Source organism: Neolamprologus multifasciatus, chromosome 17 (genome assembly GCF_963576455.1).
Source record: "Neolamprologus multifasciatus chromosome 17, fNeoMul1.2, whole genome shotgun sequence".
In the NCBI taxonomy this organism is placed as follows: domain Eukaryota; kingdom Metazoa; phylum Chordata; class Actinopteri; order Cichliformes; family Cichlidae; genus Neolamprologus; species Neolamprologus multifasciatus.
In genome coordinates, this window is record NC_140455.1 from 34,345,755 (window position 1) to 34,369,939 (window position 24,185).

At 41.1% G+C, this 24,185-nt stretch overlaps 1 protein-coding gene across 10 annotated transcripts in view; it reads right to left on the reverse strand.

Moving 5' to 3' along the window:
- Positions 1–24,185, reverse strand: part of celsr1a (cadherin EGF LAG seven-pass G-type receptor 1a) — a 117,504-nt gene that overhangs the window by 12,226 nt on the left and 81,093 nt on the right. For 4 of the 10 annotated variants that reach the window (XM_085137726.1, XM_085137722.1, XM_085137723.1 and 1 more), the window contains 22 exons: positions 22,214–22,380; positions 21,901–22,086; positions 21,704–21,820; positions 21,437–21,611; positions 21,150–21,291; positions 19,532–19,652; positions 18,006–18,189; positions 16,727–16,828; positions 14,802–14,896; positions 14,468–14,677; positions 14,107–14,290; positions 13,875–14,018; positions 13,609–13,792; positions 13,307–13,474; positions 13,074–13,200; positions 12,788–12,988; positions 6,429–6,603; positions 5,744–5,856; positions 4,648–4,727; positions 4,426–4,552; positions 4,174–4,299; positions 1,840–1,967 (listed from right to left, as the gene is read on the reverse strand). In XM_085137726.1, the coding sequence (XP_084993852.1) occupies positions 1,840–1,967; positions 4,174–4,299; positions 4,426–4,552; positions 4,648–4,727; positions 5,744–5,856; positions 6,429–6,603; positions 12,788–12,988; positions 13,074–13,200; positions 13,307–13,474; positions 13,609–13,792; positions 13,875–14,018; positions 14,107–14,290; positions 14,468–14,677; positions 14,802–14,896; positions 16,727–16,828; positions 18,006–18,189; positions 19,532–19,652; positions 21,150–21,291; positions 21,437–21,611; positions 21,704–21,820; positions 21,901–22,086; positions 22,214–22,380 (3,256 nt within the window). The remainder of the gene's footprint in view (positions 1–1,839; positions 1,968–4,173; positions 4,300–4,425; positions 4,553–4,647; positions 4,728–5,743; positions 5,857–6,428; positions 6,604–12,787; positions 12,989–13,073; positions 13,201–13,306; positions 13,475–13,608; positions 13,793–13,874; positions 14,019–14,106; positions 14,291–14,467; positions 14,678–14,801; positions 14,897–16,726; positions 16,829–18,005; positions 18,190–19,531; positions 19,653–21,149; positions 21,292–21,436; positions 21,612–21,703; positions 21,821–21,900; positions 22,087–22,213; positions 22,381–24,185) is intronic. The other 6 variants (XM_085137724.1, XM_085137729.1, XM_085137731.1 and 3 more) reach the window with 4 other exon arrangements.

A 24,185-nucleotide genomic window follows, 5' to 3' on the forward strand; every position in this document is an offset into this window, starting at 1 on the left:
AGCCGATTATTAGCCCCTCCCTCGTGTGTACTCTCGCGCTGCTCCGTGTGGCAAATCGAGCGCACCTCTCTGTATTTCGAACACGTGTCACAACAATTAAGAGCAGCGGTCTCCAACCTTTTTTGCACCACGGACCGGTTTATGCCCGACAATATTTTCATGGACCGGCCTTTAAGGTGTCGTGGTTAATACAACAAAATAAAACTAGTACCGGTACCGAAAAAAAGAAAATTTATTCATAACACACGAAAAGACCAAGGAAAACTGAGTAAACGATAAAAACGATAACAAAATAACACTGAAAACCGATTAAAAACCCTGAAAACTATACATTTCACACTTGAGCCTCAACTCTCGCGGCCCGGTACCAAACGACTCACGGACCGGTACCGGTCCGAGGCCCGGGGGTTGGGGACCGCTGATTAAGAGGACCCGAGGGAAGCTCGGAAAGCTAAGCAGAAGTTATTTGGAGAGGAGAGTGACTGCCGTTGGTTGAAAAGAGAGGTAAAAAAAACTTCAGTGGTATGGAAACATTATGGGTTCGCGGAGTCAGACGTGGATCAAGTAGACACAGTGTGTAAACTTTGCTACAGTGTCGTAGCTGCACCACAGAGCAACACTGCAAAGTTCACTAAACATAGATGTTTACATTTTTCATTTATTTTTTATATTGCAAACATTTGCACTGTTATCAGTATTTGCACACTATTTTATATTATTTTTGACAATCTTTAAAGTCATTATTCAACACATTGTTATTGTTAAATAAATATCGTCAAATAATCGAGATCTCAATTTCAGTGAAAATAATCGTGATTATTATTTTTTGCCATAATCGAGCAGCCCTACAGCTCAGGAGTGAGAATGGGCTCCTTATACATAAACTCTAAAGCACATGGACTCTGTCTCCTCTGTGCTAAAAACTAACGTGAAGCACAATAGAAAAGAAAGCTTTACACACTTTGGCAGCACCTACAGTGGTGTGAAAAAAGATTTATGTCTAATTTTTTGCATATTTGTCAAGCTTATGTTTTAGATCAAACAAATTTTACTATCAGACAAAGATAAATCGAGTAAATACAAAAGGCAGATTTTAAATCATGATTTCTTTTATTAGGTTTGGCTTATTTCCCTTAATAAATCCACTCATCATTTGAAAACTGCATTTTGCATTTACTCGGGTTAGAAAGGAAGCAAATACTTTTTCACAACACTGAGGATAAAACGAATGCTTTGCAAAACAATTCTACCTAATGCTACAACTGCCATCATGAAAGTTGTAATATTTCATTCCATTTTTGTTAAAAGCACAAGAAAATCATGTGAATGTTCAACACTTTTAAATCTGTCACATTACCATGAAATTACTGCACTTGCTGCTAAAGCAATAAACATACATAGCATAAGTTTACTGTACTATAGAAAATGTACCACATCAAATTTCACATAAGCAAAAGTAGAATCTAATCATCTCATTTAATAACACAGTGATATGGAGGAATATATGTCTATTTGTGTGCATTTAGATTTTTGCAAACAGGCCATGCGCCATGCATTTGCAAATGTCAGTAAAATTTTCATGCAGAAGGTGCCAATATGTGGCAGAATGCATGTGGTGTAAGAAACAAGATACCTTTGGAGAATAAGGGTGGACAGGGCGTGTGTACACTTATGCAGCGTGTGTGTGTGTGATGCAGTAAGGTGTATTAGTCAGCGTGAAACTTCTGCATCTCAGACATGCAAAAAGGGCACCAAAGAAAGAAATCTGAAAGGAACACCAAGACACGCTCATCACACAGCAGAGTGCAAAAAGCCATGCAGTCAGTCAGCGTGTTGTACCTGAGTGTGTAAGCCAGGTAGCTACTGCGGCTCTTGGCTGACCTGTCCAGTGAGACGGTAGACTCGCCAATGCCTGAACGGTACACTGCGCCGTCCTCTGTGTACATGTTGTTGCAGTTGAGAGAGCGCTGAAGATGGAGGAATATAACAAAGGTTATATTTTAAACAAGAGCTATGTGACTGAAAACCAAATTAGACAAAAGAGCATATAAAGAAATAAGAAACAATGTTGAATAACTTGATGAAATCTTAAAGATACATATTTAAATGTATCAATATATATGTATAGGGATGGGGATTGAGAAGAATTCAGCGATTCCATTATTGATATCACTTATTGATTCTCATTTTGAGAGAAACCACCATTGCTAAGGAGCAATAAAGAAATTACATTCATTCAAATGAATTGCATGCTGTGGTTTGAATGTTTGTGAATGTTTGTTGAGGTACTTCCCCTCTTTGTTGGAGTCATTACTTAACCCTTTAAGACCTACCATAGAACCAAGTCCGCCAGAGCTTATATTATATTTTTGCATACTGTAGAGCCATTTTTGGGAGCATTTCAAGTTGCTATACATCAATACAACCATTATAGCCCATATTTTAATAATATGTCTGCATTAAGTGCATAGTAATGACATAAATTGCAAAAAAGTGCAATAAACTACAAAAAAATTGAAAATCGTTTTTTCGTTTTTGTTTTTTTAACATATATTTCTAGTTAGAGAAATTTAAGAGGCTTATTCCTCAAAACTGTAAATACAAAATAGTTGCACAAAATCGTTTCCCACCACAGGAAATTTATTTTGAGTGTCTTCATAGTTTTATTTTTGAAACACACCAATTTTCATATACTGCAGGAAAAACGAAAATAAATATTATAGTGCAAATTTGCAAAAAAAGCAGCATATGCATCAAAATAAACTATTTCCAGCAGTGCAATTTGACTTCTAAGCATCCCAGAAACGACACAGAAAGTCATAAAGTCAAACATAACTTTTAAAAACACCAGTATAGGCTCATAAGGTCCTGATGGTAAAAAACTACATTTCCGCAAAAATGACGTTACTTCCGGTTTCGGGTAGGTCATGGCGGACATGTGAAAGTTCGTGCTGACGTCTATTCCAACGTAGGAAGTGTTACGAACAGCTGATCGGATCGGCAAAGCGTGTTTCTGGAATATTATGTTTTTGTTCCTGCAAGTGCTTTTTATGCAGTTTTTGCAAAACTATATGTGGAAGGAAACTGTGACCGAGGACAAGCTGATGGCATAAGATGTAAGTACAACTCCTCCGGTTTCATATGCAAAAAAAAATTATTGCGCTAGCTCACGTGGTTGCAGTGCTACAAGGATTTAAAAGTAGTTGCGCAAAACGGAGCGTAGCGCTCTGACCGGGTTTAAAGGGTTAAAAAAGTAATCACTACACATATTACACAGAACCCTTTTCTTAAAAGTAATGCAGTACGTTACTCCCAGGAAAAAGTAATTAGTTATACTACTTGTTACATTACTTTCATGTTAGTCAGTGTAACAGCTGAAACATAGTCTCATTTAAATCTGAGGCTACAGCTGCACACACCAACACAAATCCCTTATGAGGACACACATCTCTAATAAAAAGCTGACTGCACAAAGCCAAGTTGTAAACCAGCACAAAAGAGCGATCTCCATAGTGATACTGCTTTAGAAACGTGAACAGGTAGAAAGGGAGCAGCCTGACTGCTCATCTCGTTGTTACCTGTTGAAGTTAACATGCTAAGCTAGTTCTTGGCTAGCTTAGCATCAGCATGCTGTCGGCAGATGCTTATAAAGAACCGAAGTTGTGTTAGCAGCATTTGCGGTTGTCTCTGTCCTGGATGTTATCTCGTCCTTTAGTGCAACAAAAATAAAATAAATGTCCACATCTTCGCTCTAGACCAGGGGTGTCCAACTCCAGGCCTTGAGGGCCGGAGTCCTGCAGGTTTTAGATGTGTCCTTGATCCTACACAGCTGATTTAAATGGCTAAATTACTTCCTCAACATGTCTTGAAGTTCTCCAGAGGCCTGGTAATGAACTAATCATTTGAGTCAGGTGTGTTGACCCAGGGTGAGATCTAAAACCTGTAGGACACCGGCCCTTGAAGCCTGGAGTTGGACACCCCTGCTCTATACTGAGTCGCTTTTTTCCTCCTCTGACACTTGAACTGAAATCAGCTGATTGTAGTGTGAGTGCAACTGATGAGTGCGATCAGTAGGCAGGCATGCCAACTGCTAACCGGTTTTCCACAAGAACCGGTTCTCGATTCCCATCCCTACTATATGCATGTATATAAAGTAAATGTTTGTTCACTTACTGTTAGCAAAGAGCCCCTTGTGGTGCTGGACTCGTCTTGTATGCTCTTCTTTCCTTTGAAGATGTTCTTGAGGTTTTTCCTCACCTCTTTGTTGAAGACCACATGGAACAAGAAAATGAAGACTCCCTGAAAAAAAGCAGGAGAACATATGTATGCATTGCTGAGGAGAGTAAATAATCAAATGTGAATTGTTTTCAAAAGTGTGTGTGGATTATCTGTGCATCCAGAGCTCAGTGTGGGGTTAGCAGATACCTGCAAGCAGCTGAAGACAGCAAACAGGTAATGGAAAATCATTACATTGCTGTTGACTGCCATTAGACCGAGCAGCCAGGTGGCACTGATGAGCACCAGGAGGAGGAAGGCCATACGTAGGGCAGGACTGCGTTGGGAAACATAAATGTTTTAATAATGGTATAAAAAGACAAACTCAAGGTAGCAACTGGATCCTTTGATGTATGTGATGTGGGAACCTACATCGCTCCAGACTTCTCTACAGCCTTCTGTCTCCGACCACAGGAAGCCTTGGCAGCGAGAACAAAGATCACTATGTTCACCTGTAAGGGGAAGAAAAATATAGAGAATTTTAACTAATATGAATATAAATAAATAAATCTATGAAAAGCTCTTTTTACTCAACTGCTGATTGAGACATAATTAGCATCTTTTATTATTAACCCTTTAAGACAGACCATAGAACCAAGTCCGCCAGAGCTTATCTTTATATTTTTACATGCTGTAGTGCCATTTTGGGCACTACAGCATTTCAAGTTGCTATACATCAATACAACCATTATAGCCCAAATTGTAACGATGATTTTAATAATATGTATGCATTAAGTCCATAGTAACTACATAAATTGCAAAAAAGTGCAATAAACTACAAAAAATTGAAAACCGTTTTTGTTGTTTTTACATATATCTCTAGTTAGAGAAATTTAAGAGGTTTATCCCTCAAAACTGTAAATACAAAAAAGTTGTACGAAATAGTTTCTATCCACAGGAAACTTATTTTGAGTGTCTTCATAGTTTTATTTTTGAGATACACCAATTTTTATACACTGCAGGAAAAACAAAAATAAATATTATAATGCTAATTTGCAAAAACACAGCATATGCATCAAAATAAACTATTTCCAGCAGTGCAATTTGAGTTCTAAGCATCCCAGAAACGACACAGAAAAGCACAAAGTCAAACATGACTTTTAAAAACACCAATATAGCCTTATAAGGTTCTGAAGGATAAAAACAACTATATTCTCCATGAAAATTATGTCACTTCTGGTTTCGGGCAGGTAATGGCGGACATGCGATAGTTCGTGCTGACGTCTATTCCAACATAGGAAGCGTTACGAACAACTGATCGGATCGGCAATGTGGATGTGGAAGGAAACCGTGACCTAGGACAAACTGATGGTACAAGATGTAAGTACAACTCGTCCGGTTTGATATGCAAAAAAAATGATTGCGCTAGCTTACGTGGTTGCAGTGCTGCCGGGATTTAAAAATAGTTACGCAAAACGGGGCATCCCCGTCACCGGTCTTAAAGGGTTAAAAGAGATGTTGGACATACCAGGACGACTACAAAGATGGGCCCTGCAAAGCTCCAGATGAGTGTGTCATGGACAGAAAGCCAACAAAAATCTGGGTTTCCATAACCCTGAGGATCGAGGCCAACTGCCAAACCTACACACAAACACAATGAAAACACAGTGGAGAAATAACATTTTGATCAAATCAGTCTGACTTTCTATTTATTTTTATATTATTAAAATATTTTGGATTCTTTTTTTCAGTTACACATCATAATCGCTCACTAATTTTGTCACATTTGGACCTCCGTATATATTTTATATATCTATTTGCCTCTTCCAAAAACAATCCAAGCATCCAGTGCTGACGAAATCACTATATCACACAGCATCTGGTAAGTGTTTAACAAATTTTATAAAAGTGACACAAGAGTGGCCCTAAAGGAGGGATCAGACAGAAGGAAAACAAATAAACATGACACAAATTGTTTAAATTATATATATATTATATTTACGCCCTTCTTTTTTCTCATTTTGACACAATGTGAGCATCTAAGTAACAACCATCTCCTTTTCATTGTTTCTCCTGCTGTCTCATTCAGCGATCTTCCCACAGGGATCATAGCCTTTTCAGAAAAGACGAGTCATGACACGAGTCTCCCGACAACCTGCCATCTCCTATCGCACTGTTGCTTGTCCTGGCGAACATGTGTGAGTGTAACTCACCAGTGATGATAGCCGGTATGCCCCAGCCCATGGCGTAGTAGAACCTCATGTGACCGTAGTTGATGTTCCGCAGCTCGGTCAGCATGCGGTAGATATGCAGCCCCTCCACGAACATCCAGGCAAAGGTGCACATGTAGAAGTAATGGAGGAGGATGGCGATCACGGTGCACACAAACTGCGAGTTTGTAGGACGGGAGAAAAGAAGAGAGCGCCAGATTTTTATAGGTACAGCACAGTATCGGCCACTTAAATCTATAAATCTATATATCAGTGCACAAATCAAATCATCCAGCCTTTCAAAATAAGACGATTTTCTGTTTGTTCATCTTTGGATATTTGGCAGACAACCATCCAATTTTTGAATATTTTTTAAAATCTTCAAAGTCTTGTCAATAAACTATTCAATTTGTCAAAAAAAAGCAATAAATTCATGAACTGACAGTAAACGTTTTTATGTCACAACGTCTTTTCTTACACGGCAATGATTCAAACGGTCCCCACATTCCTGTATCTCCCCTCCTCCCATTTCGTGCTGTCTGGTGCTACAGTAGAAGAATGTGTCAGTGAATGCTGAGATACGGTGTATTTTACTAATGTTTTGTATTGCTGTGGAGATCAGAGAAGAAGAAGGAGAAACTACGTTGACAGCGTTATAAATCATCCCCGGAGATGGCCCTGGGCACACACCGACAGCATTCCACTGCTCTGATGCACGTTTACCTACACACACACCTAAACTTTGCACGCACACTAGCAAGCGCTTACCAAATCAAAGAGATGCAAAAAAAACAAAAAACCCCAAAGAGATTAAACTTTCTCTTTTAAGCATCTCCTTGCAGACTTGGCTTCCACTCCACAAAACAATACTCCATAAAGATAAAGCAGCATGCGCTTATACCACCGCATCCCAGTCAAAACACGGTGAGTCAGAACATTTGTACAGGACTAAAGACAAAACTCCCACAACTCCTCTGGCGCCTGTAAACTTCTCTTTCGCTGTGGTGCATGTGCACATTTGTACTTTAGGGTAGCCACAGTTGAGAAAAGGGCAGTTAGCGATGAATACCGATACTCAAGCCGGTTCTGTCAGTCAAATCCAACAGTAAGCTCAGCAGTACGTATGTGTGCATGTGTTTATTTTGACATGTGCAGATATCCTTTTCTTTTAGATTTATAGCAGGTTTATCGAAATGTGAAGGGGCTGCTGAATCGCTCGTTGTAGGATTCATTTATGGGACCTAACCTTGAAACACGAGGCTGATTTGACATCTTCTGTCATGTGAATGATGAGGTGTGAGATAGTCGTAAATAAAGCACAACCACCAGGGCTATGCCTCTTGAACAGGCTTCGCTTTCATCCCCGATTCATTACCACTGCGAGTACTATTCAGAAGCACATGTATATCTGTTTGACAGCTGGGGGTGGTAGTTACAACCCTCCATGGAGTTACAGGACTGACAGTGCGTCTCCCGATGCCTTGGGTTAAAACATCTGGTTTAACCAGACTACGTAAAGCTGACTCATTCACCTTTAACAGGTTGTACTTACAAGGGTTAAGCTTTAAGGTGCTAGTTGTCCTTTTGAGCTGCTACTTATAGGCTGAGCTAGGATCACTGTGATTCAAGCTGTTACACAAACCAGCACACAGAGATAAGTAAGGCAATGATCTTCTGTAACTCTTGGCTAAAGGGCAAAAAAGTACTTATAGCTCCCTTTTTAAACCTGATTTCTTCTTCTTGTCAATTAAGAGATTAATGGTGTTGTCTGTACCAGACATTTAAGATTTTTATCAAGTAAAAACTAAAGCTGTTTTGGGAAAACCCTCGCCAGGACCTACCACCCTGAGGCCAGCTTTTAGAGACAGGTACCAGTCACAGCACGTCTCCACTACTGGCCCACAGAGGTTTGTGTATGTGTGTGTCAGCAGACTTCAAAGATATCCGATACCTTTTGATCCTTTACTGTATGTATATGGAACTGAGAGTCGTTACTGGCCATATCAGTGACTAACAAAGGCTTTTAACTCAATTAAGGTAGACTACATCCTCACATAAGATTGATCCAGGAATGGCAGCTCACTAACATGAACTTACACGAGGTTATATTGGAAAAGCAGTTTGGTAAATAGCACATTCCTGACTATTACAGTCATTAGTCGACAATCACAACACATAATCTGTCAGATAAAGAAAGACTCTCAGGTAGGTCTTGGCCCATTAAGTCTTGTCTCTTGTCAACCCAGCGTTAGAGGGCTGCCTGCAGGAAAAACAAATATGGTCGGCTTCATGGAAGCTCTGATAAAGTAAACACCAGAGAGTCAAAGGAGCTTGGAAAGAAAAGCGTCTGGACTTCTTTAAGTTGCTTGAAGACGTTTCACCTCTCATCCGAGAAGCTTCTTCAGTTGGGCCTGGGCCATCTGACCTCAGGAATTCACATGATAAGGTGGGGCCAGGTTTCACAATGAGCTCACCTGAAACTCTGGCTGATTGGGACCCACACCCAGTTTCACACCTTGGCTCAGGCGATTAGAGGATCATCAGGGGGTCCTTTTGTCCCTCTGTGGGGGGATACTCCCACTAGGTTTAAATCTGGGACTCCCCACCATTTGACCTTAGAGCTGAAGAAGCTTCTCGGATGAGAGGTGAAACGTCTTCAAGCAACTTAAAGAAGTCCAGACGCTTTTCTTTGCAAGCTCCTTTGACTACGATGACCTGGATGACTGAGAACTAGGGATGGGTATCGTTTAGGTTTTATCCGATACCGGTGCCAAACCGGTACTTTTGAAACGGTGCCGGTGCTTAAACGGTGCTCAAACCGGTGCTTAAAGAATGGAGAACACAAAATTGGTCCAAAAACCTCTCATGTTCAGCTGTTTTTTTGTAAAAAGATAACAATGTTAGCCTTTTCTGCAGCTATGGGGCATATATGGTATCACTCTTGGCTGGAAGCAGTGCTTAAACAATGGAAAAAACAAAAACTTTGTCCAAAAACCTCTCATGTTTAACTGTTTTCCACTTTTTCTTTGGTCATTTTAGCCTTTTTGGCCAGGGTGAAGGGAGTATCTGCCATCAAACAAGAAGACAGCTGCATGTACAGTAGCTATGATGATGTTTGCTAGTTCACCTTACATGCATTAATGTAATAACGTGGTTAGCCTACTCAATGTAAATTACACACGCACAACATTAAGCTACTCACGCAAAGAAGAACGGCTGCTGCTGCATCATCATCCGTCATCATTTCTGCTACACTAGCAGGGCTCCGGGTCCGTTAACAGGCACCACACGCGCAGTAGATGTGCTCGGTGTGAGGTCTCGCAGCAAGCTATCAAATACGGCGCATTTCTCGGCTTAAAAAAACCCTCTATGTCGCCAGGTGTTTCATCGGATTTGAGGTGTTACCTCCTTTGACAGTATCACAGTATCAGCTTAAAGCACTTGTTGCAGGCTGCTGAGTTTGCATATTTTGCTGTGAAGTACAGCCAGACTTTTGACCGCTTCGCCTTGGGCATTTTAATCTGTAGCTCTGCTCTAAAAGAACATACGCACCTGGCCCCGCCTACTATCCTCGGAAACGTAAAATGATTGGCTAGAATCTAAAGTGTATCACAGCTCAGGAAAAAAAAGCACCGAAATAAAGCACCGAAATGTGCGCTGCTTTTCGGTCTGGTTACTACCGTTTATGTCAGAACCGGTGCCATGACACCGGTACCCATCCCTACTGAGAACCTTCACAGACATAAACACCAGAGAGAAAGCTCTTTATCCCGCATCTCAGATGCCCACACCACTCATGTTTGTAGCACATGACTTCATGGTCTGGTTTTTAGACCATGTGCATATGTACTCTATCTTGCTTTACATGGTAACGATTACAATTTAATCATGGTGTAATTTCTCCACCAGTAGTTTCTTATTATATACAGATCTTTCATAATGGAAACTACAATTCACTAAACAAAAGAGAAATGAGCCAGATTCAGAGTGTCAAGAGTCTAATCCTAGAAATATTCCGACTATGTGTCAACCAACCCACCTTTGTAGGGAATACTGAAGTATTCCCTACAAAGGTGGGTTGTGCAGTTTCTTCTTTTAAGTTGTTAAATTGCAGCTGTGTATTTGGGGATGCTGTCTGCCAAATCCTGCACGTATGAAGGGAGCTTGTAAAGAAATTACACGCATGGTTCGTTGGCTTTGTAACTGATCATGCAGCTGCTGTGATGGGCTGTAGAGAGGAGCAGCCACACTCCTGAGTGAAAAGATCACTTCTAATCTGACAGCATCATTCACAAGCTAGAACCTGCAGTCCAGCATGCTGTAAAACACCACACAGAGACATTTTCAAATATGTATTAACTCTTAATCGCAAAGGTTTGCTACTGATCAAAGATTTCCAGATGTGGGTAACAGAGGGCAATGCATTGCAGGAAAGGTGTCACTACAGCAAACAATCCACATGTTCAGGTGTGTTACACTGGATCCCGTTCATGACACAACCTCATCGGGGATTTGAATCTACAGCTGGAACTAAACCAGCTTACACTATGGAGCCACACACCATTACACACTGCAGTTAAATGGAACAGCTGCCCAAATAATGCTAAATACAAGACAGATTTAATTCTGGCACGTTAATATCTTTGTATTTCTTGAATTACCGTAATTGTCGGGTTATAAGCCGCTACTTTTTGCACAAGCTTTGAACCCTGCGGCTTTTAGTCGGGTGCAGCTTTTCTATGGATTGTCCATGATTTTTGTGATATCGTAAGAGGATTTGTTTTGTTTGTTCCGCTGTTGTACGGCACTACGTTGCCTGGCGGAAGGGCATGTGATCAGACACACAGTATCGGGGTTCAAGAGTGGTATGTTGGTCACATGTCCATCCGCCAGGCAACATAGTGCCGTACAAGTAGCGTGAAAAACAAACTTCAAAGTAGCGCTACGCGTTCAGTGGGAGGCGTGGATGACGAGCGGCGATAAACTTGCGAAAAGCAAGTTATGCCCAACTCCACCAGTGGATTCTGACAGCGTGGAAAAGTGTGAAAACATCCATGATCACCAACAAATTTCGAAGGGCTGGACTGCTGCATGATGGAGAGGAGGACACCGCCACGGCCCTTCAGAGGGTGTTCGACTCTGACACTGACAACGAGGATTTCTTTGGTTTTGAAAGTGACAACGAAGGAAAGAAGCTGAGAGTGGATGACGTAGCCATCCTGAGCCTGTTTGTTTCCGGCACTGGAGAAGAGGACTTTGGTGGTTTTAGTGCGCAGGAAGAAGAGAAAGATGGTGGTGAATGACTGACTTTTCTTCTTGTTAAAGCCGTGTCACTGCACCTGAGCCTAAAAGGTAGGCCGAATCTATTTTTCTGGTGTGCTGTAGGTTATTGTTATGTACTACATTTGTTACTCATTTATGAAGCACAGTACATGTTTCGTACTTGTAATTACCGCTACTTGTACATATACCTAAAAAGTTATGCAAATATGTACCCATAACTTGTTTTTCAAAATATTAATAAAAGGGGTGTGTCTCCAAACAGCCATCTCTTTCCTGACAATTCCCTTTGTGCATATTCTCTTACATATGATAAGTCAACATTGAAACACCTGCGGCTTTTAGTCAGGTGCGGCTAATGTATGTACAAAACAGGATTTTCCCCTGATTTTAGCTTGTGCGGCTAATATTCAGGTGCACTTTGTAGTCCAAAAAATACGGTACTCAAATATGTCTGAAGAGGAAAACATGAATCTGAGAATACTGCACACATTAATTTGCCTTTTTTTTTTTTAAAGCAGTAGTTATATATTTAAATTCTCAACTGTTTTAGTTGAAGTCATGGATTCCTGCAAAATCCAGGTCAACTTCAGCAAGAATTCTGTGGCAGAGATCATTTTTTACCAAAATTCCTAAGCAGAGCTAGCCCATAACGGCTTTTTACCTTAATAACAACAAGCAAACAAACACTTTATTAGCTAAAAAAGAGATGGCTAACAGGGGGATGCATACACTGTGACATTTATATAGTTCAACTCATCGCTTAGTAATGAATGAAGAATTTGAAAAACTGCTGCTAGTCAATAACTTTTCAATGGTAAGCCAACAGTAAATGATAATTATAACTAATTATCCAAATATTTAATAAACACTGCTAGCTAAAATGTTCACCTCTAAGAAACTGAAGTACTACAAACCCGGCAGAGCTACTAGAATCGAATCATTGTTATAATTCGCTTCAATTAGGAGAAAGATTATTGTTGATGAAGAAGTATTCATATGACAGAGCTACAGGACATCTGACAAAGACAGCTGGGAATAACCGGATAAAAAACACTTTGCAGGGGAAAAAATGCACTTACCACATTGTCAGTCTGGTTGATGCCCAGGAGGAAGACAAGCTCGGAGAAGAAGAGCGCTGCCACCAGGTTCCTGTGGATGGCGTGGAGGTTGGTACGGAGCCTGCGCAAGAGGCACAGCAGGATGAAGGTGATCAGGAGGAGAAACAGGGACACGGAGACTGTGGTGTACGTGACGATCTTCAGAGGCAGGACATCGCCGTGCTGTGGAGAGCAGTTGGTGATCAGTAACAACCACCAGGTGTTTTAAAACGAAGCTGATATGAGTTTTACAAGTTTTAAGCGCTACCTCTCTTTTGGAAATGTCCATCAACACAGCAAAACTGGTCATGTGGTTACACTGACAGCTAATGTGGGTGTTGTTCCTGTTGAGCACCTCGCAGCCTTTAGAGGACCAGCCGCCTGCGCCTCCGCTCCTAAACACGCCAACGAGCACAAGCACAGGTGAGACCAGTAATGCATACTCTTACAGCCATGTGAAAACAATGCATTTAACTACAGTGTATTTCAAATTTAACTCACCCGACTGAGTGGTCCCAGAACACGCAGACGGGTTTGGTTCGCTCCTCTGTCTCCAGCAGGGTGTACTCCAAGATGACCGGGGGGTCCAGGACGGTAGGAAGAGGCTCACCTTCGCTGTGGATCGTGGCGCTCACGATGGCTGTGTTGATCACCGGACGGTTGGGGACTCTGGAAATACACATTGTGCACTAACATTCGCAAGTTTTCTCTGCACCTTCTGGTGTTCACCACTTGTTCATTCTGAGCAAGAAGTTAAGCACAATAGCAGTAGATGGCTTTCACAGAGGTCAGCCATAGTTTACCTCAGACTCCTGCGGTCTGCGTCGTATCTTTCCGGAAGGAGCTTTCCCAGCGACTTGTACACTATCACCACAGCAACAGGCAGAGGGGCAGGTGGCTCGAGATGGCGGCGTTTCCTATCTGAAACTGTGTGCTCCTCCTCGAGGACAGCTTCTGTCTGAGCTGGAGGGGCAGGAGTGGGCTCTGCTGATGTCAGAAAGAAAGAAGATGAAGCTTTAAAAGCAGAAATTTTTTTTAAATTGAGGTCTGATTGAGGCATCGTTCCCACCTTTGTTCCCCTGAGTACCAATATTAAACTGTGGGAAGCGGACAGAAGACCCGAGCTCTTTGGGGTAGGCCTCCTGGATTTCCCGGAAGCGAGGAAATGTTGTCCTCTCTGGGTTCGACACATCCAAGTAGTCCACGGTTAGAACTGAAATAAACAGGAGACACAGTAAAGACTGTGTTATCATTTTTTTCCCGCAACTGAAGCACAATTCAGTTACAGTTTGGAGACTCACTCATGTTTTCAGTGACGATGGTGAAGGGCTTCAGGTAGGTTTTCCGGACATTCTGTGCCAGCGTGCTCGCGTAGTCCTCAAAGTTTCGGAGCAAATGTGCGGTCCCGCTCTCTGTCCTTTGGATTTGGTCCCAGTGGTCCTTGGTGTTGGGATCCAGTATGGCGCTGCCTGCTCGCACCAAGTTCTGGAAAAAACACAAATTGCCGAGCTACGATTGAAAAAGAAATTTATATATTCAAATAAAAGCAGTAATATAAAGTGTTCACCCAGTGAGCATCAACCAGTGGAGGGCAGCATGCCACCAGTGTTCCCAGTGCTCACATCATATATATTTTTATAATAATTAAGTGCATAAGGCTACCTCATTAAACTCTGCATCCTTCATGGCGGTGAGATCAAACCCGGCCTGGCGGCTTTCGTACTGCAGAACATAATTCAGAAGCTGGGCGGCCATCTTCACATCGTTGCCGTAGTAATGTGATGTGTTGTTGGTGGCACTTTGAAGCAAACGCACGATGGTCTTGGAGCGTTCGCTGTCCATCCTTGAGCTGTTGCGGCGGAGATCGTCATTCTAGAAGAGAGCGGAGGATGTAAAGAGAGGGAGAACGGGCAGGTCAAGGTCGGGAAAAGCTCCTCGGGTTCAGTCTAATAAAAGCCAGCGTCTGCTTTCATGCTTATTTCTGTCTTTTATTCACCAGTTTTTTCAGATGTGTGAAGGCGACGGTGGTGCAGTTGAAGAGCTCAGGTGCCAGCCAGCCCTTCTCATCACTACAGTGGCGGATGGCAGTGCCTGGAAAAGAACAAATAACATAAAAAACAGAGGACATGGAAATCAATTTCCTCACAACTGTTACCAACACATGAAGAGAGAAGAAAACACTGTGAGGAAATTCTGTTCTATAGCATGAAAATTATGCATTTGCATTGAGGTAAAATTTGCAAAAAGGGGCAAAAAGTATAAGTGCAGTCATGTCAGAACATTTGACTGTTCTACTATGATCACATATTTTCTCGCATATTTTAGAGATTCATGTTTTATTACGTGTTTGTCCATGTATGTTTTTTAAATAACGTATTTCATATCTTAACTACTTAACAACTTTTTATTGTTGCCTCAAACAGTTTTATTATCTTAAAAGACTTTTCTTTCACATGAAATTAGATATGAACTGCATGTTATCTGTTTGTACGGAGGAACAAAACTGACAACATTATAAAAGCAAAACAAAAAAAACACAATTACATGAATAAATGTATATGCCAGTAAACGCATCAAAGATAATATTAAAAAAATCATAGACATTATTGAATGTATAAAATGCTACATAAAAAAATATTTTTATGATATATAGTTATATAATTATATAGTCCTGTCTTGCTTTTTTCATTTTGTATTTAATTATTCAATATTTGTTTCTCATTTTAATTTGTTTGTATCTTTTAATAGATTAGCTGGAGGCAACTATTTTGTATGGTGACCAATCAGATAACAGGGACAAACTGACTTCCCAATAACAGCCTCCTCACTTATATGAAGAATAAATAAAATATTCAATATTTAAATAAATTACATTTTTTTTAAAAATGGGGAAAACAAACACAGCAACACAAAGGGAAAATTATACAGAACATATACATTTAAAATGTCACACTTTATATATTTTAAATAATTTAAAAGACATTAATGATCACAACTAATTATACTATTCATTTTTGAACAGCAAATTTTCAGAAATTTATTTCTTAGTTATTTTTTGATTTTGTTAATAATAATAATAATAATAATACATTTTTATTTATATAGCACCTTTCAAGACAGAATCACAAAGTGCTGCACATAAGATTACAAGTCATAAAAAGATTTAAAAAGAGAAAATAAAACAGGCAAAAAATGAACCAAAAGCAGTTAAAAAGGTAAGTTTTGAGTTGTTTTTTAAAAACAGCTACTGAGTCCACAGTTCTTAATGTTTGGGGGAGAGAGTTCCACAGTCGCGGGGCCACAGTGGCAAAAGTTAGTTATATTAGTATATTATGTTAGTTAAGAAAGATTTGACTGGGCTACTAACTAGTAGTAAGTACTAGCAGTAGTATATTAAAGATACACATTTTTAAAAAAGGCACAACAAAAAACTGTTCTGAAGATTTGCAGCACTTAAAAACCTGATGAATGTAAGACCATTCTTTCCTGTCTCAGTGCTTAAATGTAAAACTACACCAAGATTCTACAGTCAGGTGGTGTTTGGGAAAGTCTCACTGTCGTAAAGGGAGAAATGCCTGACACTTGGAGCTAAAGGAGGGCACTGAGCAATGCTCACAAATAAATTCCCTATTGAGTGCTGGGAGACAACAAAAAGGGCACCATGGTGACTGCAGTTACCAAGGGAGTAACCAGGAAAGAGGCAACGTTTTACTGGGACAGGTCACTGACTTCGACTCTTCAGCTCACCTTTCTCATACACACAGTAAGCAAGAGGAACGGTATCGCCGTCAGCTCTTAATGTACCTGACGTACCTTTACACACAAACCTCTACATGATTGGCTGGTTAAAAAGCTCCTCTGGACTCATGAACCAATCAGGGTGCTTTATTGCTGTGCTGTTAAGCAGTTAAAAGTACTCACCAAAAGATCCTTCGGGACATTTCATAGCAGCAGGGCGTCCAAATTTTGTCTTGGGCCACCAGATGCCAGAATCAAAGGCCTTTGGGCAGCCCTCATACACCACTGTGGACAGGAGGGTAAGGCTTAAGAACAGTCTTAAAACACAGTAATTACTTTTTACATTGCACATGGTATGATGCTTAAACTGGGCCTGCTAAAGACAAATGACAAACTGAGGTTCAATCAGCTAAAAAAACAAAACAAAAAAAGCATCGCTTTAAAAGGCAAACGTCCGACCCGGCTGATCCGTTTTAACCACCTTATAAAACAGCCAGACGGAAAAACACACAGAAATTCAACCAAATTAATCCTGCAGAGCTGTTGCACAAGCTGCAAGACATAATTCATGTCAGCGTATTTGACAGCCAGGACAAACCAGATTTGGACCTGCAAGCTTGCACAAGCTATGATACATAACTTAGCCAGTGTACTTACTGAAAAGCTTCTCCATTAAATACAATAAGAATAATTAAAATAAGGAGTGGTTGAAGGTCTTTTTTTAAACCAAATTTACTGTGAAGCTGTGTTTAGTCCAGAACAGATATTGTGGCATGAGGTCTATTAAAGGTAGCGACATCTTAGAGTCTTATGAATCTGAAAAAACGCACTAAATCCACTCCAAAACTTTGGCTAAACAACAATACTCAGACCATGGATTAGGGTTTCATGTCCTTTAAAAGTCCAAGCACGTTCTCGGCCTCCAAAAGGCTTCCTATTAGGTCAAACAGTAAGCACACTGACATTCATTTTCTGTTGGGGGACTTTGCGGCTTTGTCTTCTGTTCATCTCTACTGTATTGTGTGTGTGCAGTCCCGGTGCCAAGTTAGCCACTGAGCCAGACTTGCCTCTTCTGCATGACTGGGTGGTGACAAAGATGCAAAGTTAGCTCGACTGCAGCACCAGCAGATGTGAGCGACACCATTTGTCTCTTTTTGACGCTTTGTTGAAGGAGCCGGACCCAGTTTGTGAACCGAGAACAGCTAGAGTTAGAATGCCCCCGACTTTTGAAATGACCTTTTATTACTGTCCCCTTTAGTTATTCTGACCTGACCTTCATGGCGTCCCTTTTCATTCACAGTTAATTATTCATGGGCTTCTATGGGACTCAATAAATGTCTATCTATATTGCATCCTGACTTGTTAATTTTTAATCCGTATTCACAGAAGTTGAAGTGTACTCTTTTATAAAGGCTAATTAATCAATGATATTTCTACCTTCTCAAATATTTCTTTCACATACCTTCGCATCCAGTGGGAGTGACTTCAGCGAAGGGATTATCGCACTGGTTGCACTGACGACCGATAACTCCTCCCTTGCAGGGACACTGCCCAGTGATGGGGTCGCAGGTTCGAGACTCAGAGCCTATAGGGAAACAGTCGCAGGGGTAACAAGTGTCCTCTCCCTCTGGACGATAGTGATTATCCTGCAGGAGGTTTGGGAGAAAAGACACACATCACTGAGCAGGAAGGAGACTTTGAGACTTTGAATATTACATGAATTTGCTGCTAATATGAACTAGAGATGGCACGATACCACTTTTTTATGTCCGATACCGATATTATAAATTTTGATATCTGCCGATACCGATATGAATCCGATATAGTTTTTTAATAAATAAAACGTTTTTTTAATATCTTGCTGCATTTTGTATAAGTTCAAACTCAAGTTAAAAAACAAAACAAAACACTAAAGCTATTCTGTTATACCTGTATGCAAAAAATACACTGCACCCAAAATATTTCATAGTTCAGCAAAACTGATCAATCTAATAAACGTAAACCTGCTCCATCCTCCCTATTCTGGTATTTTAAAGAGTACTTAGCAGAAATATTAACCAACCTAACTAATAGGGTTGCAAACTCCCAGCAAAAAAAAATAGGGAACCACCTCATGATGCTTAATCGATATAATCAAATTTAATTTGATGCAGGGGGAAAATGCACAGAAATAAATTATTTTTCAAGAATAATTAAATAGATTCAACATCTTTCTTCAACAGAATTGCAGAATTCACAGATGGTACTTTTCCAAAGGAAAAAGTACTATAGCTTACTAGGGTATATTAGACTTCATAGTTACTATATACAGTAATGGACTTCTATAGATTTTACATCAGATTAAAACTTTGGGTGTAAGATTCAGATAATTAATTATTAAAAGCTAGACATTTTAAATGAGAATAATTAAGAAAAGTATGTCTTTGTGCCCCCTTTTCCCTGTTCATGCCCTATCGGCCCCCCTGGCTAAACTTTGCCAAATCCGCCCCTGCACAGTTACCAGCCGTCAGCTGTAGAAAAAGATCCTGGTGTAGAAAGTAATATTAAATAAATTCTAACAACAGCTTATCAAGCTTAAACGGTTGTTAAGCTTAACGTGGGAATGCTTTACAGACATTCAGAGATGAACTTACACACTTGCTTTACTTCTCTCTGGGAAAACTTCCTCGGCGATGAAATGCTGGTTTGGTAGCGAGGCTACAAATACACACAGCCGCTCTATCACATGACGCATACTGCTGCAACGTGCTACGGTTATGAGCCGAGTTACGCCGTGTAGCAAGTTTTGTGAGGTGCTTTTTTGATATTTAATGGATCGGATTACATTTTTTATTTCTCGCCGATATCCGATCCAGTAATTTGGGTCAGTATTGGACCGATACCGATACGTGATATTGGATCGGTCCATCTCTAATATGAACTAAAAACCTCCTTCAAGAAGAAACACCGTAATATTTGTAAAATCTCTCATATTATGTACGTATTTACCTTGCAGCGGCACTCCCCGGTGGTCTTGTTACAGCTTTTATGAAATCCTCTGCTTGTGTCACAGTTACACGGTCCACACATAGGACTGCCCCACCAGCCGTCGTGACATTTCTCTTCCACTCTGCCATCAAAGACAACAGTAGATGTCAAAATCAAACGCAAACTGCAAAGTACAATTACACGGAACAGAGATAAGGGTGTCGTGGCCAAGGCGTACCCTTCTCTCCTCAACCTCTTTTCTCTCAAGATCAGCATTAGCTCATAGCAGGTTAACTTGATAAGTATAATTCAAGTGATCTGATTATGTGATTATTGTTATTTGATTTGACTTTTGCTTTGCTCCGGCTAAACTTTAATAAAATATACTGGAGTCAAAAAGTCTAGATTGTGGACATTCCCTTTTTAACCCTTGTGAAACACTAAAGGCGAAAACCTGTGTATTATTGTAACATTACTCAAAGGGTGAGGGGCGGGGCTTGACCAGAGGGCACCCTCGGCAACCACGCCTTCAGCGGTAGTAGGACTGACAGAGTCTCCTCCCCGGCTCCATCCAAGCTACTGGAGAATACTCATAGGATCAGAGACTTTTTAAACAGAGAGCCAGCTCCAGACCTTCCTGTACTGGGTTTTGCCTGGTCGAGATCTGGTACCAGTCTGGTTCCAGTTAAAGACACAAATCCCCTTTGGGGTTGCATCAGGAAGAGCATCTGCTGTAAAACGCTTCCAAATCAAACTAAATCTACCTGCTATGGTGACCCCTGTGACCAGGGTGTGGCTGAAAGTAGCTTTTCTAAAAAGCCACGCACTGCGTGATCTGGTTGTGACACGCTGCTGACTCGGTATCAGCGCCTACAATCCAACAAACGGTCGATTATCTCTTCAGTTTATCACCAAATAAACAAATCTACAGTAAACTTCCTCTACACTTTTAAGCCAGTCACTCAGACACACACGGACTTTCTTTTTCTTCCTCGAGATGCGATCTCTGCTGGTGCAATGCGATCCGACGGAGGAAGAGCGGCAGGATGAGGGAAGCAAAGACTAAACACCTGTGGAGGAGCAGTCAAGCATTCAGGGGGAATCCCACATCCTGCTTAAGAGAGGAAGTGATGCGTGTCATAGGGGACAGGGTTCACAGGGAAATGAGTGATTCTCGATCGGGGCTGGCTACTTTGCAGAAATGCTTACACCACTGCTCGACTAATTCCCAAATAAATGGCTGATCTGTCCCTCTCTCACTCTCAGGCACCCAAACACACTGTCAGGCTCGGATTACTGACTAATAAAACTCCCCTGAAGGACCGGCAACAATACAGAATGAGAAAGAAACCTCAGTGAACCAAAGAGGATTAATGAGCTTTGTCTTTGTGGGAGGCAATATCCATTTTTAGTCTGGTTTGTTTATAACATCTGGATATTGTGTCTCGCACACAGGTCTGCTTTCAGTCTGCTAGCAAATTGATTCCATGTTATTAACATTTTATTACCATCTCAATTCACCAGAGCCAATGGAAGTATCAGACCTGGAGCCTGCATTGCTCCAGTGGCGTTATACAAGTTGTACATGTGGTGTGCAAGAAAACCCTTCTCCCTGCTTGCCCTCAGAAAGAAACCTTACTTGTTTTCACAGTACTGGCCGTAGTAATTTTGTCCACATTCGCAGGTGTAGCCGTGGGAGGAGCTTGGTTTGCGGACGCACGTGGAAACGTGCTCACAGGGGTTGAGCTTACAAGCGTCCACGCAATCTTTCCCAAAGTAGCCTGCAGGAAAGACAAACAAACAAGAACTGAATTCAAGCCTAAAGGCGTGAAATACAGATGTTTACATTCACACACCTTTCTTAAGAGGCAACGTATTGAGCTCTCTCGACCAACTTATGTATGTTTTTTTGCTTGTGCATCTTACCTGGGTCGCAAACACAGGTGTGTGTGCTCCAGTCATCAATGCACTGGCTATTCTCAGGGCAGATGTTGGAGTCGCACGGGTCAGCCAGATCACAGCCGTTTTCCACACGGATCTTCAGGCCCTGAGCCATGTTCACATTGGCCACGTTGTTGGATGTCTCACCCATACGCACACCCTAGTGGATAGCACACATTCATGAGGGAGACGATCAGGAAAGAAGGTTGAAGAAGAAATAAAATGCGACATTCAAAGTGCACGCCCACCCACCTGTATGCAGCCAACAAATCCTTTGATGACATCGTTTCTCTCCCCGGGCAAACCTCCAACATGAAGACTTTGCAGCTTGAGGCCTGGGAGGTCATTGCCGATCTCGACTGACTTCTGCTTAAAAATAAGACAATAATTAAAATTAATACAACCTTTCTTGACTACCTTTATCATCTCTAAAGTAAGACGCCCTGTACCTCATACATGCCGTAGTCCAGAGAGACAGCTGCCATGTATTTGATTTCCTTGCCATCTTTGATGCTTTTCAGCTCAATCAGCAAGTGGTGCCACTCCCCGTCATTGACACGCACTTGAGGAAAGCTCAGTGATGCCACCAATTGGTGTCTCAGCAACACTTCCATATGGACCCGCTGCTCACTCACCTGGAAAGGGGGGAGGGGGTGCAGAAACTGAGAACTTCCCACTCATTTGAGAGGTAGTCTAGAACCTGTACACAAGCTTAAATTGCAAACTGCTGAGGGTGACAATTTTTCCAACAATGCTTCTTACCATGAGGTTGATGGTAGAGGAAGGCCCAGCGTTGACCTGCATCAGGGTGCCAGCAGGACGCCGGGTGCGGAACATTAGGCCAATATACCAGGGAACAGCAACAGTGATGTCCGGGTTGCTCCAAGACACCAGTGCCTCTCCGCCAAAGAACTGTGGTGATGGCATCACTGTGAGGGACGCACAAACACATTAGTGTTTGAGATAAATGTGTTTAAAAGTCAGATGAGAACTGTAGGAACTACGTATGAATCAACGCAGCATTAAGCATAAGAAAACATTTTCTGTGGCTGTACATAGCAACCATAGGTAAATAGCAGCAATTAGGGCTGGGTATCGTCACTGATTTCTAGAATCGATTCGATTCCGATTCACAAGGTCCCGAATCGATTCGATCCACGATTCGATTCAATTCGATTTGAATCTGGGAAATTTTGCCTCAGACAGTCAGAAATATTAGAATTCAGATCAGTACATTTACATATTTTTGTATCTATAAAAAGGAAGCTGAAAATATTCTGCAGTACATCAAAAACGAAAGAAAACCATTAATCAACATATAAACGTTACCTCTGAAGTTACAGCGGTTTTATTAAAGACATGGCTAAGCGTTTTGCATAATTTTAAAAAGTTTAAGTTTGTCCAGTAGCCTATTAAACGGCAGAAATTAGGTTTTCTTTTCGGAAGTAAGCAAAAGGGGGGAAAAAACAGCGGCTGACAGTGTTGTAAACAATGGTAGTCTTGTGCGTAAAAAGCAAGCGAATAATGAAGAAAACTGTTCTTGAGGTACAGAGAGAGGGAGAGAGAGAGAGAAAGAGAGAGAGAGCTGTGCATGACGTGTGATTTTATCGTGGTGGAAGCAAAACAGCAAAAGTCAGAGGGAATTCATGACGATGTTTATGTGAAGCATAGTTTGGATCTTCTTTTGCTGCTGGTTCAGTCAGTATTGTTTGGAGAGAAATAAAACTAACAGCTCTAGAATCAACACAAAAAGGGCGTAAACACGGAGCGCGGACCTGCCAAAACATCGGAATCAGCGAGCTGTCGGCTTTCAGCCCCGACCGTGTCCGTGCCGTCGGGTGAGAAAGAATCAAACTCACTGATTCTGATCCGTCGGCGGGTCCGCGCTTTGTGTTTACGTCTTTGTGCAGAATCCGTTATCACATTATCCAAGCCAGAATCGATTTTAATCGATGAATCGATTATCAAAACCCACCCCTAGCAGCAATGACTTTTCTGTAGTTTTTTGGGTTCTTTTTAGCTTTACACCTTTTTTTCTTATTTGTGTATTTGTCTATTTTTAGATGTCATTTAAAACACACAGTTGCTTTAGTTCTTTTACTTCTATATTTTGGTTGCAGTGTTGAAATGATGAGTTTTTTCCAGCATTTACGTTCCAGCATGTCATATAATTACTACTTTATTCTGGAAAATAAAAGATTACTTCCCAAAAAATTCTTCCATGAGCATAGTTAAAAAGAATTCTTAAAGTCTAATTAAACTCCTACAGATGTGAGTTTTTATCTAAGCTCTAATTTGATGCTGAGTAAGCAAACAATGTCCTCGAGCTGTCTGCTCTCCTGGGGGTCGATCTCAGTAGAGCACGCAGTGTTTCCACCTGTGTAACCCTCAGCTATGTTCTCTGGTCCCCGGGCTACATACTTCAACTGAAGCATTCACAGATACACTCACACAAAAGCTGTAATTATGAGACAAAGCATTTATTTGTTCATGGTAGCAGGTAACTATCGTTACTTTAGTCTCCTTTGCTGAAGCTTAGTCCTCCGCGAACTAAAAAACCCCTCTTCACTGGCGTAAATTCTCGACCATCTCACACTTCTGTTTAATCATTTTTCTGTTTGATGTTTATTCAGCTGTGTGAAAACCAAGGAGGAACCCACCCGGGGGATTAATAACGTTTTATTTTATTTTATCTAATCCAATCTAATAACTTTAATCTCAGCCAAACCGATTT